This window comes from Papilio xuthus, unplaced genomic scaffold (genome assembly GCF_000836235.2).
Source record: "Papilio xuthus unplaced genomic scaffold, Pxut_1.1 DF828177.1, whole genome shotgun sequence".
Classification (NCBI taxonomy): Eukaryota; Metazoa; Arthropoda; class Insecta; order Lepidoptera; family Papilionidae; genus Papilio; species Papilio xuthus.
The window spans coordinates 2,808,907-2,827,293 of NW_013530472.1; the positions used below are offsets into that span (position 1 = coordinate 2,808,907).

Here is an 18,387-nt window from a genome sequence, read left to right on the forward strand (position 1 = left end):
AGCAGTCAACACCAGCGTCCAATGCATTTGCTATAAAACCTAACAGTCGAACTAGGATAAACAAGAAAATTCGTTTGCGTCCCGGAGGCCAAAATTAGTCCTCTTTCCCTTCCCACCCTTTTTCTTATAAGGAAAGGATGGGAAGTGGAAGTGGACTTTCCGGATGAGAGGATGCATGGAAAGGGAAAATATTTTCTTTCTGTGCATCCTCTTCTCCGTCGATTTAAGGTAGGCAACGCATATGCAATTGCGTATGTCTATGGGCAACGGTCACTTCGCTGTTTTAGCGATTTCAGGTGGCCGCTCGCTCGTTTGCCACCTTGTGATATAAAAAAAAAATTCTATTTACAAACGAAAGTTATTTGTCCTAGTGAATGACTTTCATTATTGAAATAAATATCACAATTCGTTGGACTCTCGCTCTCTCAGGTTCAACTGTATATTTTATTTTTTAACTCTGCTTACTCTAGTTAAAAGTTACATGCGTAATTCCAATGATGAATCAGTGTATATTTCCTTACAAAATATTGAAATAAGAGTGTTATCGACACATTTCATATCGTACCAACACGTTTAGAGCGTACACTATGACGAATTAATTTTATTTAAGTCGTGAGTTATTTTCAATTGTACTGGTTTTCATAAACACAATGTTGACTAGCATTATGAGTTCTAGGTTCGATTTTTAACAAAGACAAAATCGTTAATATCTTTTTATTAGGTAAAGGGAAACATCGTGATGCAACCTACACATATCTAAGAAGAAATTCAAAGATATGTGTGAAGTCAACTAACCTGCACTTGGCCAGCGTGGTTGACTATGACCTAGTCACCCCTAACTTAGGGTAGGCTCCGAGCCTCTCGGTGGGGACATATAGTGAACTGAGGATGATTATTTTGCATATTATCAACAGTAGAAATAAAGAAAATTCGTGTTATATTCAGAGTGTGACCATTCAAATGTTTGTACTGTTAAGGGTTTTCTTAGCCATAGTAATGACATTTTATAATTATGCACACAGTTTATAAAATTAAGTGACCGAAAGTGTGAATTGATGAAAAAATATGAAGGAAGTATGGAAGACGATGATTTTTCTTCCAATTTTTTTTTGAAGTTGCACCAAAAATTGTCCTATTTTGTAATATTTATAAACAATCACTTTAAGAGAATATAAAAATGGATATACGACTTTCGTCGCGTCAATTTTAATTTCAAGACTCAGACTCAGAATCAGTTTCTGCTGACAGCGACAATTCATATACGCTCAGCTATTCATATAGCGCAAGCAAACTTATATATATAAAATGCCTGAAACCGCGCCGTGCCTTACAGTAAACGGCTGTCGCGCAAGGCAGTCGTGCTCCAATTATTATTTATCATAAACTTTAACATATACAGTAACTAATAGATATTTATAACCTTGTAGGAAATCGCCTTTATATACGACAGTCATGGGAATAAAGAAAAAAAAGGAGTAAGTACAATTTTTATGAAAATAATAGCGAATATTCTAACTGAAATTTGTTACAGTTTTCAGTAGCGTCGTTATTTATTTACTAATAATTTTTTGTATATACACAATATTTTTTTTATTAATTTTTAAATAAATTTTAGTATAATCCTTACACATATTTTCTTTAAATGAGTAATTTGCTTAGCGCTTTGCATGCGAAATTTTGCTATGAAAATTCAATATAATCGTAGAGAAACATTTGTAACAAAGCTGAAAGCGAGTTTATAAATAAATACAACAACAAATATTGATACTTTAAAACTCATTTTAAATAACATTTAATTTTAGCTGAAGTAATTTTAGACTATACAGATTTTGTAAGTTTTCATCTCCTTTATCTACATTTTACGAATTAATGAAAAGTAAAACACGGTTCTTGTAATAAATCTTACTAATATTTTAAATGCAAATATTTGGATGGATGGAAGGATGGATGTTTGTTAGAAGGTATCTCAAGAAAGCTGGATTGATCTCGCAGAAATTTGGCATAGTTTTAGAACATAGTCTGAAACATACACATAGCCTACTATTATATTTTTTAATTTCGCGCAGATGGAGTCACGGGCGACAGCTTTTACCTCTTTACAAAATATTGTAAATCCAACGAATAAAGTTTCGTGTAGGTACTTACTTTTCTCGAATGTTTTCAATTGTTTACTATGTTTGATATTAGTTTAACAAAACATTTAATTCAACATAGTAATACTTCCTAAGTGCGCTAACAGTAGATAAGATTTTAATACACCACTTGACACGTAATTAATTTAATATTAACATTGTTACTCATATATAAATGTAGTAAACAGCAACAAAACACTTTAACGAATTTTTTAATAGATTACGCAAATTGTGCATCTAAGAAATAACTTTCAAATATCTAATATTACAAAAAGGAAGGCTTGTTTATTTATTTGCATTCGATAGGCTTCGAAGGGAACCTTTATAGGATCACTTTGTTGTCCATCCGTCCGTCTGTCAAGACCTTTTTTTCATTCCGCGTGGACGTTGTCTCCGGCAACTTCTAGTAATATGATTTTAAAACACATAGCTACGAAGTAGTTTAATAGAGCTTTTTCAAAATATACACCCAAAAACACCGGTTGTGATAAATGCGAATATTTAGATAGATGGATGGATATTTGTTTAAAGTTATCTTCAGAACGACTGCATGAATCTTGCTAAAATTTTGCATAAATGTAGACATCAGTCTGAAATAACACATAGGCTACTGTTTAAGTTTTTTTTCTTTAATTCCGTACACATGGAGTCTTGCGCGACACTTAGTATTGTTCATAAATCAAAAAATCGTCTTTAATATACGTACGTAAGTTGCAGGAATGCGGAAGGTCATTATTTACCGATTTTATCATGAATACTACTGTTCATTTAGTTGTAATGATTATGAACATAATATTGAAGTCTGCATCAATGATATCTATATACTAATATGGTTTTATGATGACTCGCCACAACATAGTTGACCCCCGCCAATCATATCAATTGCTTCCTTTCATTGGATACGAAAAGTTAATCAAGACCAAGTGCTTTGTACGCGCAAATGTTTGCCGCTAAATGATTTGTTTGTAACATATTATACAACCTGTTTATTTATGTATGTATTTACAGAGTTGTCCGTACAAACATTTAATTAAAAAAACTCACTGTTATATTTTAAGAAGTAGACAGAGATTATGGACAAGTTCGAGTTCTTGGCTCATCTTTATATCTTCGCTCGTCGATTGCGCGTACTTCCTAATACCGTCCTTATGAAAACTTCATTGATTACTTTTCTAGTTGCCGATAGTAGTCTAGTTTTGTTAATGCATTTTTTATTATAATCCCTAAATTAGAAATAGTAGGCAACGGAACATACAATTTCCGAATGTTTGAACTCAGTCCCTTCGTTACAGTGCACTCATGGTTGTGCTTTATAAAAATAACAATATATTCTATTGTTTTCAGACCAACGCCAGAACCGGAATACAAAGTATCCTACTTTCAAATAGTAAGTAATTTATTTGATTTCAATACTACTATAAACACAATTCCACGTAGTTTTTCTACATACATATATCTACCAAAAGAAATCAAGAGATTATATTGTAATTTATTAATAATAATTTGTGATGTACGCAGTAAAATTGTACGTAGTCAGGAGCAATTGCCAAACAGAGTCTTGAATCGATAATCAATTAACGTTATAAAAAATCGCGATCAAATCCATTACCCTTTATTTATTTGCTGAACGAAATTATTTAACGTATCGTCAAATAAGAAGTCAGGAACAATGAGTATAAAAACATTGCGTGCAAAAATTAATCTACTAATGACAAAACTGTAATGACTGAATTACTAAAAAATATAACGTTATGATACTAACACGCTATTTTCAAAGTATCCACACACAAAATACCTGTATAAAAACACATCTCTGTTGTTTTGACACGAACAAGAGTAAGGTAGACATGACAAGAAAATTACAGAATGATAACTTTCCTCTTTAGTTTCGATATGCGACTTGTACGGAGGCATTAGCGACCATCACTGGGATCCTGCTGGGTCTTCTAAGCGGCGGTGGTGTGTGCTACAATCTCGTACAGTTCGGCGAGCTTAGCACATCATTCGTCGAGAGGACGGCCAACCAAGACCAGCTCTCCAGCTATTTACCATTGACAACATTGTTTGGTGGCGGGAGACGACTGTAAGAAAAGTAGTATATCGAATTAGGAAAACCAGCAAGCAGACCACATAATGTGTTGCAAATGTCACCATTTATTACCTTAAATAGATAGAGAAGAGATTAAACTGAAGTTTTCCCATTATTATTCTTATTAAAGGATATTTTTTACTTTTCTTATTTATCCCTCATCTTTTTTTTAAGTATTAGCAGTTTTTTTTTGTAAATTTACTAATATTTCTTTAACCATTCCAAATAAGCTCTAAGCCTAGGATGTGGTTTACGACAATAGTCGAATGGCGGGATTTGAACCCCCGACCTCGTGATCGGGAATTCGTACCCTTAACCATTAGGCTATTGACGCTTTTTGACTTTGCTTCCCGACCTTCATTAATTAATAGAAAAGCGGCATAAAGATTTCTACTAAACGTGTCTTCTGTGTGGTCGTGGTATTGTAGTGGTCAAGAGTGCCAATTGTGCTGCAGCTATAAGTCTAACGCTTATTTTTATTGTATATTTATTTTAATCAGGTTTAATGCCTCACATGAAGAGAATATGGAAGCTTTAGTGGAAGACGCAAAAGCGATGTGTATCGGAATGTTTGTCTCTATCGGCATCTCACTCATATTCTGCATATTTTCTGTTGGACTTCTCAGTTGGAGTGCTTTAAGACAAGTAAGTACCCGTAAAAATTTAACAAATATACCGCAATTACAAAACGGTCAATAAAAGATTTATCACACACCTCTTATCAATCTATGAATTAATTGTTTATACATAGTATATTTTGTCCAATTGATAGATTATCATATGTTATAACCAAACTACATAATATTGGTTAATAACCAACATGAGCTTTATTGTTATGGAATTTTTGCGCAAGCGCAACTAAAGTGGTTGCATAAATTAATGACCTTGCGGCGCATTGTCCCGACGTTCGCATCGATTTACAGGCAAACAAATAATTTATTCTCCATCAGGTCGTTAGTCTTGCACGTGCCTATGTTTTATTAACTTCACCTTTCCAACACTTGTAGGTTAAATTAATAAATTTCAAATAAAATCGTCAACATACAAGACATTTAATATTCAACTTTTCTTCCTTTGCGTTATGATTCGTTTGAATTTATATTCGTTTACAATTCATCATTATGTACTTGTACTATTTTTCGTATCCATACATTTTCTACGTTACTGACACGCAAGTCATAAAAATAACAACAAAGAAAAACTTCTACTTACGGTCTTTTCTAATGGTTCTTTTACAGTCAAACCAGTTAATGTCTATACTAATATTATAAAGAAGAAAGATTGGATTGTTTGTTTGCATTGAATAGGCTCCGAAAGTACAGAAACGCCTTTAAAAATATTTCACTGTTAAAAGCTACCTATCCCCTGGTGATATAGAATATATTCCTTACTAGATTATTTTTAAAATTCGGCGCAGATGTCGCAGGCAACTGCTAAATCATTATAAAGTTTTAATGTAGTAATAGAAGATAGAAATACTCTTGTAATATATGTCGTATTCCACCAGATAACAAGAATACGCATGTTGTTTTTGGAAGCGGTACTACGACAAGACATGGCATGGTTCGACACTGACTCCGAGTTCAACTTAGCCTCGAAGATGTCGGAGTGAGTTGCAAAATTAAACTATTTTATTTATATTCCAAACATTATTTAATTTTGATACTAGTAATTAAAAATAAACGACTTCACTAATTTTAGTGACTCCTGAGCATTCCAATCCCTTTTATCTGTTTTATTTATGCTTGCATTCACTAATCGGTTGAAATTGAAACATTATTTAAAACTGTTTTTTGACAGAAATATGATGAAGCTCAAAGAAGGTATGGGTGAGAAACTCGGAGTTGTTGCTAATCTCGCGGGCACTGCTATCCTGTGCCTTTGCCAATCGTTTCCAATGGGCTGGGAATTAACATTGGCTTGCATCACTGTTGTGCCTTTCTCTATCACAGCTTCCATTATTTTATCAAACGTAAGTAATTGTTAGTTAACTTTTTTGCTTGTAATGGTGATCAGAAACAATTGTTAATTTTTCATAGCGATTTAATCACGTTTCGAATATTTAGATTGCAATAGACAAAATGTCATTTTATTTATTTTTTGTTGTGTATATTGTGAAATATCTATGATATTATTATATTATTATATATATTATATATTATTTTATCCGCAGTATCAAACGAAGTCATCAATAAGAGAGATGAACGCTTACAGTCAAGCTGGTAAGCAAGCGGAAGAAGTATTAAAATCTGTAAGAACTATTGTTGCATTTGGCGGAGAGACCAAAGAGGTTGACAGGTGAGTTCTTTCTCACTGAGATGTTCATATTGTAACGTGTAGATGATAAGAATTAATTCAACAGATTTTATAACTATCTATTGCGCAATATTACTCTTACCTCTTATTGTACGATATAGTATTTATTACCATCAGATATGATATGATCATGAAGAGAGTTATTTGAAGGACTCTCATAACATCACTTTGATTGTGGTTTTAATAAGATTGTGCAACCAATGTATGGATATTTAGTATGAAAATAATTGGGTTATTCACACGACTAGAATATAACTGCCAGTCTCCTGACATCTAGTAGAAAACTACTAAATTAAAAAGTAGTAATTATACTAGAATTAGTAATGACTTACTAACTAATTTTAGTAAAGGTGAACAGAGGTTATTGCACTTTCATCTAAAATGTGTAATGTTCGCGCGTTGTCAACAATTTAATTATCATGTAATTTTATTAAGATTTTAATAGTAAGCATTGTAGTACTGGAATAATCATTTAATTTTACACAAAATTGCGCAATATTTCCGGATACATGCGTATATTGCGTGATCGATGATATATAAATTTAAATTGTGCAATATACTAACTGGGAATTTAATAATATTGGTAAAATTATGTATGAATTTAAATAGGAAATAGATACAAGTATAATGATAATTGTCGTTAAAACTTTTCTTAAGAAATTATGTTTTTTAAAAATGTTCAACAAGCATTAAATTATATAAAAAAATCTGCCAAAACCAGAATAAGGTCAGGAAGAAGAAGCATTTATTTTTGTAACATTGTCTCAGCGTTAGTTGTAAAAAATTGAGTAGATTAACATTCAAAATCTAAGCCAGTTTTGAATCACGCTCTTCATGTGCTGCCTTTATAACTGTTTAATCTTTGTTATTCAAATAATGCCTTTACTGAAAACTCAATTCCGTTATCATTTTAACTTCATTGTCAAGAGAATAAGTGTCGTTATGTCTCGTAAATATTTACAAATGATTAAAGTAATATTGCGTCTTTATTATTTGTAGGAAACTAACACAGCTAACTTTGATCCATACTATTTGAATTAATTTGTTTTTATTAGTGTAATTAGATTTTAATTTTTTTCTCGTTACAATATATTTATGGCACTTATGTTCATATTTGGATTGGTCGGTGACGTATCGTAACGTACAATTTATATTCTTCTCAGATAAAAAATAAATTCTTGGATTTTGAAATTAGTAAAAATAACGCACTTACGCTTCGACCGCTAAGCCTTGTTACTTTAAATTACCCAAAAGAAAATTTATAATGGTTATTTAATTTTTTTGGGTAATACAGAATACTCTTATGTATTCTTAGTTAATAAAAGTACCTATTGATGTTATTATTTTCAATAGTTCTTAATTTTTTTAATTTTACCATAGATATCGTCGTTTACTCGAGCCCGCCGAACGCTACGGGCGCAAAAGAGGATTATACACTGGTTTGGGAACTGGCTTTAATTGGGTACTTACATATTCATTGAATGCAATAGGCCTCACGTATGGCGCTCGACTTATCCTCATCGATTGGGAGAAACCTACTGACGAAAGGAAGTATCTTGTCGGAGTTGTATTCAGTGTAAGTAATTTAAATTAAAGGAATTTTGACTTAATAACTAAAGTTGTGTTTGCTTATTTTAAAATTTAATAAACTTGAATTAAGCGACACCAACAAAAGGGCAAAAACAAAATAAAATATATTACATACCTCTTAGTCTCTTTTTCAACAGAAATAATATGTGTTTGTACAAGTGTTCTGATGATCAACTCACGGTCAAATATATTTTATTTTACATACTTTTATTCGTAGATTCTATTCAGCGTGTATATGGCAACTCAGTCGATAACGTTCTGCGTACCTCACGCGGAAGTATTCGCAGCGGCGCGGGGAGCTGCGGCTAGTATCTTCAAGTTATTAGACAGAGAGCCAACGATTGACAGCCTGGATAAAGGAGGTCTTATGCCACGAAGAGTTCTAGGGGACATCAAGTTTGATGATGTCCACTTCAGCTATCCATCTCGACCTAATGTTAAGGTATCCTCATACCGTAATTTCCTTTGCTAATATTCTTCATTTCATCGATCCTTCATTTGTTTGCTTGTAGATCATATTATAATCGCGACCGCTTACATCTTACTCATTATATGACCAAAAGTAAGGATCGCACAGAGGTTGAAATTATTATTTTTGGATTATTTAGAAATGTCACGAGACCCTCATTCCTATCATACTTGAGGTATATTAAATTGATAACTGAATAATTAACCAAAAGTGACAAATGTTACTGACAATATGAAAAAACGATACATCATCACGATACATCAATTAGTGATTGCCTTTTTGATATAACCTTTCTAAAGATTTAAGTTTTTAGTTAATTAAAAATTTACATAGTTTAAGTATAAAGTTTATTTGGTATAGTAAAAATGATTAGCTTATGTCTAAGTTTAAATATATATTTGGTATTAACCAAATAAATCTATTTGTCAGGTACTCCAAGGATTCTCCCTGCACATTAAGGCAGGTGAATGCGTCGCGCTTGTTGGCTCCTCAGGTTGCGGCAAGAGTACTATTCTGCAGTTACTACAGAGATTATACGACCCATTGCTGGGGACTGTCAAACTAGACGGGAAGAACGTTAAGAGTTTAAATCTAGGATGGCTCAGATCTAGTTTAGGTAATACAATAATAACAACATTATATCTTTCGCAACATTGATTGCAAGTGAGGATTTCGGATTTTGATTTTCAATGAAGTTTTTCATTTTTTTTTTACAATGAAATCATAAAGAACAGAATACCTTTAATATGTAGACAAACAACATGAAATGTTTCTAGTCCTAATGTCCTCAAGTATAATTTATTTTAACACTAAGATCTTAAGATTTCTAGAACAACCAGCACTCTGAAAAAAATTAATTTGTTTTCAAAGTTGCCTACAGTTTAATGTGCTATTGTAAAATATATATTCTTTATTTTTAGGTGTTGTCGGTCAGGAGCCAGTGCTGTTCCGAGGGACGATATTCGAAAATATTTCAATCGGTATTCCTGAAGCGACAAGGGAAGAGGTTCAAAGAGTTGCAGAGATGGCGTATGCACATGAGTTCATTACTCATCTTCCTAATGTAAGTGTCTTTATTTTTGCGATGTCTATTCATTTTACTTTCTATGGTAAATCATAACGTATCATCTATATATAATAACATCTTACTTACGTAAACGTAATCAATGTTTCAGGGTTACGACACAGTGATTGGTGAAAGAGGTGCTTCGCTATCTGGTGGACAGAAGCAGAGGATAGCTATAGCGAGGTCGCTCCTGCGCGAACCGGCCGTGTTACTACTGGATGAAGCAACTTCAGCCCTTGACCCGCATTCTGAGCGGCAAGTACAAGCCGCGCTGGACCGAGCTAGTGCCGGTCGAACCACGATCATGGTTTCACACAGGTACTATGAAAAAGTTTCCGTTTTCCAAATTTGTATTAAGGTATCTTGTGAAAATTACGTGTCACCACAAAGTTTGGATAAGCATACACTTCTGATTTATTCTTTCAATTGCATCTTTTTATTTCATAGGTTATCAACGATTGTAAACGCTGACCGTATCATATGCATGGATCAGGGCGCTATTGTTGAACAAGGGACACACGAAGAACTTATGAAAGTCAAAGGTAATTGAGATGAAGACTGTTTTTAATGGAACACAATAAAAATATTTACATTGTCACTGCTTAATTCATAACAAGAAAGAAATTGCAGCTATAATTGTAACTATAAAGTATGAATAACATGATAAATATTATTTTAATAAACATTAGGTTTCTATCACAAATTGGTAACGACTGGTAACGAGAACAAAGAACCAGACGTTATAGAGACATTGCCTGAGGAAGGTGACGGCGTCGTAGAGAATGGAGATGCAGCTTTGGTACCAAGAGTTGATGTGAAACGCAGATCTACACGACGATTGCACAGACATCATTCCATTAAACGAGGTATTTATGTATATTTCTTTATAGTTAAAGATATTTAACATACTATATCTATTTTATTTATGTTTAAAAATCTTTATTTTAACACTCGCAACTTCGTTCGTTTGGTCGTGACGTTGGCATAGGCGAAGCTATACGTCTATATGGTTTAACCAATTGAGATGTTATAATTAGATTTGCAAATCTCCGAAACTGTTGACATAACTTTTTATCCATTCAAATGAAATAAAAAAAACTTATTATAACAACTTATTTTATTGTTAAAAGTACATGACAAGAATGCTAGATAAATTAAATTCATTAATATTCGTCATCAAAAGATAAAAAATGTAATAAAAAGAAATCAACATGTACCTAAATACATTGTTAACCCAAAAAATACATGAACATCCAAAAACATTGCACAATAACTGTCCTTATTTCCTATTTAAATGTATGAGATAAAGTGAATTGAAAATGTTAAAATTGAGTTTTTAGCATTTTAACTAGGTGAAGACCATCTCAATTATCTAGAGACATCGTGCACAAGTAGTACTTTTTAGTATTAAAGATCATTTTTGACGACCAATCTTATTATAAGCTAGAAGAACTATTGCGTCTCAAAACATTTTTCAGAATATTGTTCATTATATTGTTTCGGTTATAAATATATTAATAAAATAGTGTGGACCTTCAAAATATTATCGTTAAATTCAAATTGTTTTTTCTAATTTATAATTTTAACAGAATCACACGATTGGATGACACCACGCGGTTCAATAAGTTCTGTCATATCGACCGGCCTTCAGAACATGGTGTTCAACAGTGAATTCGAATCTGAAGATGAAGCGGACAATGACGATGAAGTAAGTTACCAAAACTAACATTTTGGATCAAATGTATGCCTATTCAATCATAACATTTTCTAATAATTGTCATAGATCTGCCCTAGTTACGTAACGTAAAATAACCGATGCTATGAAACACACTAACACAGGAATTATTCGTAAAATTTTAAAACATTTTTTTTTTCAGGAAATCAAACCCGTTAGTGACTGGGCACTTCTGAAGCTCAACGGAAAAGAATGGCCGTACATTGTAGTCGGCTCAATCGCTGCGTTTGTTCAAGGCGCTTGCTTCCCAATATTTGCCCTCTTGTTTGGTTACACTGGTGGTGTGAGTATTATAATTAATCCACATTAAAAATATTAATAAACCGAGATATTACAAACTTGAAGGATAAATCGATACTTTTTATTAAATAGTGAAACATGAGAGTATATTTATAAGGAAAATATTTTTTTTATTATTCCAGATTTTAGCCGTTAGTGACGATCACATATGCGTTGATGTATAAATGTCAGGATACCTCCAAATGGAAATTCGAATGAATTTCTTAAGTTGTTGTTTGATTTCAGATATTCGTTCTAAAGGATCACAGCGAGATTATTTACCTGGCAGACTTTTATTCGGGTATGTTTGTGGTTGTGGCAGCTGTAGCTGGAGTGTCAATGTTCCTTCAGAGTGCGACGTTCACACACGCTGGTTTGAAGATGACAACAAGATTGAGACATCAATACTTTTCTGCTATACTGAGACAGGTGAGTTATTACTTTTTCGAAAGATTTTCAGTTGCAATTCTTCAAAGTAGAAACAGATAAGAAACATTGCATATTTTGATGCATTCTTTTGAAGCACCTCAAAAATTAACCTGATTTTACAACACAAATCCATTGCTATTTTGTAGTACATAGCTACATCAAAAAACTCAAGTAAAACTTAAATAATAACCCGACGGCTTTTATTTTAGGAAATTGGCTTCTTTGACAAAGAGAAGAACACAGTCGGAGCGATGTGCGCGAGGCTAAGTGGTGACGCGGCTGAGGTGCAAGGAGCTACCGGGCTGAGGATAGGCCTCATACTACAAGGCACCAGCTCCGTCGTTGTCGGATTTATAATGGCAATCTGTTACAACTGGAAGTTGACTCTAGTTGGAACCGCGTTCTTGCCACTTGTAAGTATTCCAATAGATTTGTTTAACTTAACATCATCATTATTTAAAAGCTCTTAGCACGTAGACTGCGCTAGATTTTAGGATGCGATTATGTCTTCTTTCTAATTTCTTTCTGTTGATAATAACAGATGGTGGGAAGCATCTGGCTAGAAGGAATTGTATCGCAAAAATCACAAACAGACGAGCGAGCGGCAATGGAATCTGCAACTGCAATAGCAACTGAAGCAGTTGTCAGTATTAGAACAGTCCAGAGCTTGGGTTAGTTAATTTTTTTATGAAACCGAGTGCAAATATCCGTGAATAAACTTATTCTAAGAACTTTGTGATTTAGGAGTGGAAAAAACATTTTTGAAGAGGTTCGAAGAGGGATTGATGGAAGCTGGCGCTGCTATGACCAAGAAGACTAGATGGCGTGGATTGGTGCTCGGTCTGGGCGTGTATGTGCCTTTCATGTCGTACTGCAGTGCGACAGTGTACGGTGCAGTACTCGTCGCGTACGAGGGACTTGAATACAAAATTGTACTTCTGTAAGTTAACTTTTTGCATTATATGTACCTTAGTTACGAATCGCGCCATACTATTTAAAATACAAACAAGATTATTTTTAAGTACCAACGGCATAGTAGTCTATCATTTTTTTTATTTAATAGGGTAAATGAAGCTCTGATGTACGGGGCTTACATGTTAGGACAATCTCTGGTTTATGCTCCTAGCTTCAATTCGGCCAAAGCGTGCGGTGCAAGAATACTATCAGTCATTCATAGACAACCTAAAGTTAGGACAGAGGATGGCTTAAAGGATAGGCGAGATTGGGTAAGAATGACTTTTTATTATTATATTATTTTTTTGATTATGACACCAATTTTATTCAATATTTTTTCAGACTGCAACTGGTAACTTTAGCATCAAAGACGTAGAATTTAGCTATCCGACTAGACCCCACCAGCAAATTCTTAAGGGCATAGACCTAAAGGTTGAAGCGGGAAAAACTGTAGCATTAGTTGGATCGTCTGGATGTGGTAAATCTACCATATTGCAATTGATGCAACGTTTCTACGATCCCGATTCTGGTAACATTGTAAGTATAAACGTAAAAGATTTTTATTATTAAATCATATAAGTATAGATGTAAGTTCCCATCAAATTAGATTCAATATCAGAATTCTTATAGGTGTCGATTATTTTTTAGAAATTAGTAATTGAAACTTTTTTAAAACAATGACATATACGTGTACACCACAGCACAAGGAAGAATTGGTTTTTGTCAATTGTGACAACAAAGAAGCACATTTGCATTTTTTAATTTCATTCTTAATTATTTCAACTTTTATAGTTTTACGTACGTTACGAATTAAAAAAAAAATGGGTCACCTTATGGGCACCATGAAGACGTGGCATCTCAACCTAAATCAAGACGATAAACCAACGTTCGATTCCAGCTCCGGTTTTAAATTCAGACGAGCTAAACGCGTTATGATTGCTAAAGAAGAGCATTTGGTTTCAGCTCGTATTCCGCCAAAGTATCGCGATTACTGTTCTCATTGCCTTCTGAATTACCAAGTCTGTAGATATAAACATTTTCCGTTTGTTCATTTGTGTCATCATGAGAAACATGCATACCTCAACTGCGAACATGACGACTATATAGTGAGGATGATGGAATTTGAAAGGGAACGCAGACTGAGGGAAAGGGAAATAAGAATCCAAAAACAAGATGCGGAGGCTGCACGAAGAAGTGGTCCTCGTTGCCCTGATTAATATTTACGATTTTCAGTGATATGTCTAAATTTGCTTTAGAATAACGCATTCAGAAAAGTAAAAGACGTATTGAAGATGAGTTTTCTATCAGACTTTGGTGTTCAAAAGCTCGTTCAAGTTATTTAAGTATAATTTAATTCTATTTATTAAATTTGGACGGAGATTAATAACATTAAGAATTTTAAATGTGTTTTAATTTGATATTTAGTCACTATATTCAGTTAATTTTAACAATCCAGCAATCATTCGTATATATGAAGTATCAGCCTTTATGCAAAACCGACAAAGATGTTAGGTCTCTATGCACCTCATTTAACAAATCACACGTATCTTCTCGCTCGCCTTCGAAATTTTAGTCATTAGTTTTAGTCAAAGTCTTGGTAAAGGCAAGACAACTTATTCAAGTAAATACTCAATAAATTTATGTCTAACAAGAACAAGAGAATTTTATGAAAGAGAAGAACAAGAATTTATGTGTAATATATAGTTCTGACATTATTAGGGCTGGCTAGTATGTTTCGTTAAAAACATTTTACGATGTGGTTAAGTTTGAATCTTTTTTGTTTCTAGGAATTGGACAACCGCGACATCCGTATGTCTCTAACACTACCGCGTCTTCGACGACAATTAGGCGTGGTGCAGCAAGAGCCGGTGTTGTTTGATCGCACTTTAGCGGAGAACATCGCTTACGGTGACAATAATCGTAAAGTTTCAATGCACGAGATTATAAGCGCTGCTAAAGCCGCGAATATACATAGCTTCATTGTTTCTCTCCCCAAGGTAAGAACAGTAACGAGAATGTTTCTTAATTATATTACGGCATGTCTTCATTATCAGAGATAATGCTCTGACATGCTACGACGGTTATATTTTATTTAATATATTGCAGGGTTATGATACGAACCTTGGCTCTAGCGGCGCTCAACTGTCTGGAGGACAGAAGCAACGGGTGTGTATCGCGAGGGCATTGATACGATCCCCGCGACTTCTATTGCTTGACGAGGCAACTTCAGCGTTAGATGCTAACAGCGAGAAGGTGAATATTTGTTTCTATCTTATTGATGCCATTGACAGGAGCGTCACAGTGTCGTTAAAAAAAACTGACTGAGTACTGTTGTCACGCATTTGGTAACATAAAATATTTTACGTACATTTTTTTTTCAGGCTGTGTCTGAAGCGTTGGAAAAAGCTGCCAAAGGACGTACGTGTATTACGATTGCTCATCGTCTTTCAACGATTAAGGATTCGGACATCATCTGTGTTTTAGATAAAGGTAAGCCTGATGGGAAAAGGTAATCGGTTCCTTATTCTACTTATTCATAGAATCTATATCATCTAACCAAAAGTTTACTTATACCTTATACCAATTTATTTTAATGAGTACCTCATTGATTTTTTAGGCTCCTTGTTTGCAATCTGATTGTTTCACTATGGATTTTTCTACCGCATTTTTAGTTTTTCTTTAAATTTTTTTTTTTTAAAGGTAAAATCATCGAACGTGGAACTCACACGGAGCTACTAAATCTGAAAGGATACTACTGGAGAATGTCCAAAGGTCAACAAATGACATGAACGAAACTTTAAATGGCCTTAAGTATACAAATGAAACTCCAATTTTCGAATACAATTTATTCATTTAATTAAGAAACACATGTGCCATTTATTTGTCGAATGAATTTTATATAAATCAAAACAAACTTAAAATAGTATCTTTTATTTACAGTTTGATTCAAAATGCATATTACAAATGAAATACGTCATAATTATGAGAAACTCCAAAATCTTTGTCTTTACCCTGTATTCAAAAAGCGAAACAATATCCCGGGGTTTCTGAGACCAAAATCCTTTTTTAAAAAATATTATCTGTATTTTGTCAAAGATGAACGTAGGTAGGGATGACGATTCGTTTTATTCAGAAATGTTCGTCTCAGAAACCCACGGTAACAGGTCAAGTTTTAATAATGTGACACAACTTAAAATACTTATTTTAAAACTTCATAATAAATGTTCTGTTCTTATATTATTAATGTTGAATAAACCACTATACTTAGTCTTTCCAACGACCACTTAGTCTATAATTAGTATGAGGAATCTATGCTAAGTGACTGAAGAGACCAGACTCGGGAATGTAAACAATAAATCTTTAATTTGTTATCATCGCAAATAGACGAATAAAACTTTTACGAGTAAAAATTTATATCAGTCTTCATACAGTAAAATATTCCTTAATTCAATAAGTGATGTTTAGATAATTTTATATGTTCATACAATTCCAAAATTTTTGTACAAGTGTTTTGTCAATGGAAACACTAAGAAATACACATGTTATGAGGTACATGTAAAAATCCCTAAAGACTTTAGCATAGCTTGGTATATTTATTTTACTTCATGATAAAAATCCACGAGATATTTTTTTAAAGAACAGAACACTATATTTAATATTACGATATAAATGGTTACATGATTACATAGGCGATTATAAAATGATTATATAATTAAAACGAATAAAATATATGTGAGACAGCACAAAAATCACTATATATTATTAAAAAAATAAATATAGGCTACAACATTGCGTGTGTGCGTAGTAAGAAAACAATTTACAATCTAAGTAATGTCTTTATAACCGTGAGTTTCCACTGTGGAAATATTTTTTGACGTGTACAGCTGTAGAATCCTGCAGTAATTCATTACTATGTGACACGCGTCTCTGTTTTATTGAAAGCGAATGTGTGAGATGAAAATATGTGTCATAATAAATGTAGCTACAGTGGAAACCCACATTAATAGGCAGACTTACTTTGGTTTTTAGGTACACAACGATATCATGTATGCGTTATATAACCTTCATTTCTACATTGTCTTTAAGAAGTCAAAACCTCCATTTTAGCATCTACGAATCTATGATTCATTAAACGACTGTTTTACATACGGCTACATATATACGATTAACCGTTGGTTTCTGAGGCATAAATCTCTGTTTAAAATATATCCCTGTCATTACCTTTGACAAAATAGAGATAACAATGTGTTTTAAACAGGGATTTTGGGTCAGAAACCTACAGTAAGACTTAAGTTTACGGAATACGGAAACAAAACCAACATCAAATATGTATTTAAATGCTTTCTGACATTCCTAAGAAAAAGAGATATCCGCAAAATGTTCCAAAAAAAATGATGTTAGCTTTTTATCTACGCGTATTTCTGCGTACATTTCTATTGATAATATGCTTAAAGTAAATAAGAATAATTAATAATAAGTTTATAATAGCGCCTGTACAAATGGTACATTCACAACCAAGCCTTGCACGCGCGGTCGTTATTAAAATTTGCCTATGTAAGGTATCGATTATCAAATTAATGTCAAACAAGACTATTAAAAAACTGGGGATCTGGTAACTGTTTATCTCAAGAGATCAAATGAATACATAAAAAAATGTTATACGTATTCCATTTAAAGGGACAAACGAAATTATTAATTTTAATAAACGAACGTTGAAAAACATTTTAATTTTATAACTATAAATTATTTCATAATTAATTTTAAAGGTAAAAATTAATAAAAGTTTAAAAACAATTGACATTCCACAAGTGGTGTTCACAAAATAAATTCGATTAAAATACTTTTTACAATATATAAATCATACTCGATAAGATATATAAAAACACAGCCGATTTCATAGATAATAGTTTAAACTATATCCTTCTATTTTTATAATAATAATTGCACAATTTAAATATACGTAAACATTTGAATAAACAATGGTAATTAGAAATTGACTTGACGTTTTAACTAAATTTTGAATTCTATTATCTAACAGTTATATTTGGTTGACGGAAATCATATCAAATGATCAACGAATTTGTATTGAATTCAATAAAATGCTTCTTACCGTGGGCTACTGAGACAGAAATTTCTGTATAAAATATATCGTCATACATATCATTATCTTTGACAACACTGTGATAACAATATAATTTAAACGGAGATTTTGAGCTCGGAAACCCACGGTTAATGTATGGTGGACAAAAATAATTAGAAGATTGGGATAAATTAAAATTAAACATTTTGTTCTGATACTACACAGTCAAATCTAGTTTTTTTTTTAAT

The 18,387-nt window shown here is 32.9% G+C and overlaps 1 protein-coding gene across 1 annotated transcript; it reads left to right on the top strand.

The window, feature by feature from the left end:
• The first annotated feature begins 1,334 nt into the window (after positions 1–1,334).
• On the top strand, positions 1,335–17,799 carry LOC106113779 (multidrug resistance protein homolog 49-like). Its single transcript, XM_013306743.1, has 26 exons — positions 1,335–1,475; positions 3,477–3,519; positions 4,019–4,215; positions 4,722–4,866; positions 5,729–5,829; positions 6,022–6,193; positions 6,395–6,519; positions 7,918–8,113; positions 8,345–8,569; positions 9,026–9,212; positions 9,517–9,659; positions 9,772–9,980; positions 10,110–10,204; positions 10,352–10,528; positions 11,252–11,370; positions 11,540–11,680; positions 11,923–12,105; positions 12,315–12,518; positions 12,647–12,776; positions 12,850–13,045; positions 13,169–13,331; positions 13,402–13,596; positions 14,847–15,056; positions 15,166–15,312; positions 15,441–15,549; positions 15,760–17,799. Exons 1-26 carry the CDS (start codon positions 1,453–1,455, stop codon positions 15,846–15,848), a joined length of 3,924 nt encoding a protein of 1,307 aa, XP_013162197.1. The 5' UTR covers positions 1,335–1,452; the 3' UTR covers positions 15,849–17,799.
• Positions 17,800–18,387: the final 588 nt, after the last annotated feature.

What these genes read in the sequence shown, in the direction of transcription:
- LOC106113779 (XM_013306743.1), top strand. Translation starts at nt 1,453, where the DNA reads ATGGGAATAAAGAAAAAAAAGGA. An exon ending in AAGTATCCTACTTTCAAATA is followed by an intron (nt 3,520 to 4,018) that starts GTAAGTAATTTA and finishes TTTCCTCTTTAG; the next exon opens with TTTCGATATGCGACTTGTAC. An exon ending in AAGCGGACAATGACGATGAA is followed by an intron (nt 11,371 to 11,539) that starts GTAAGTTACCAA and finishes TTTTTTTTTCAG; the next exon opens with GAAATCAAACCCGTTAGTGA.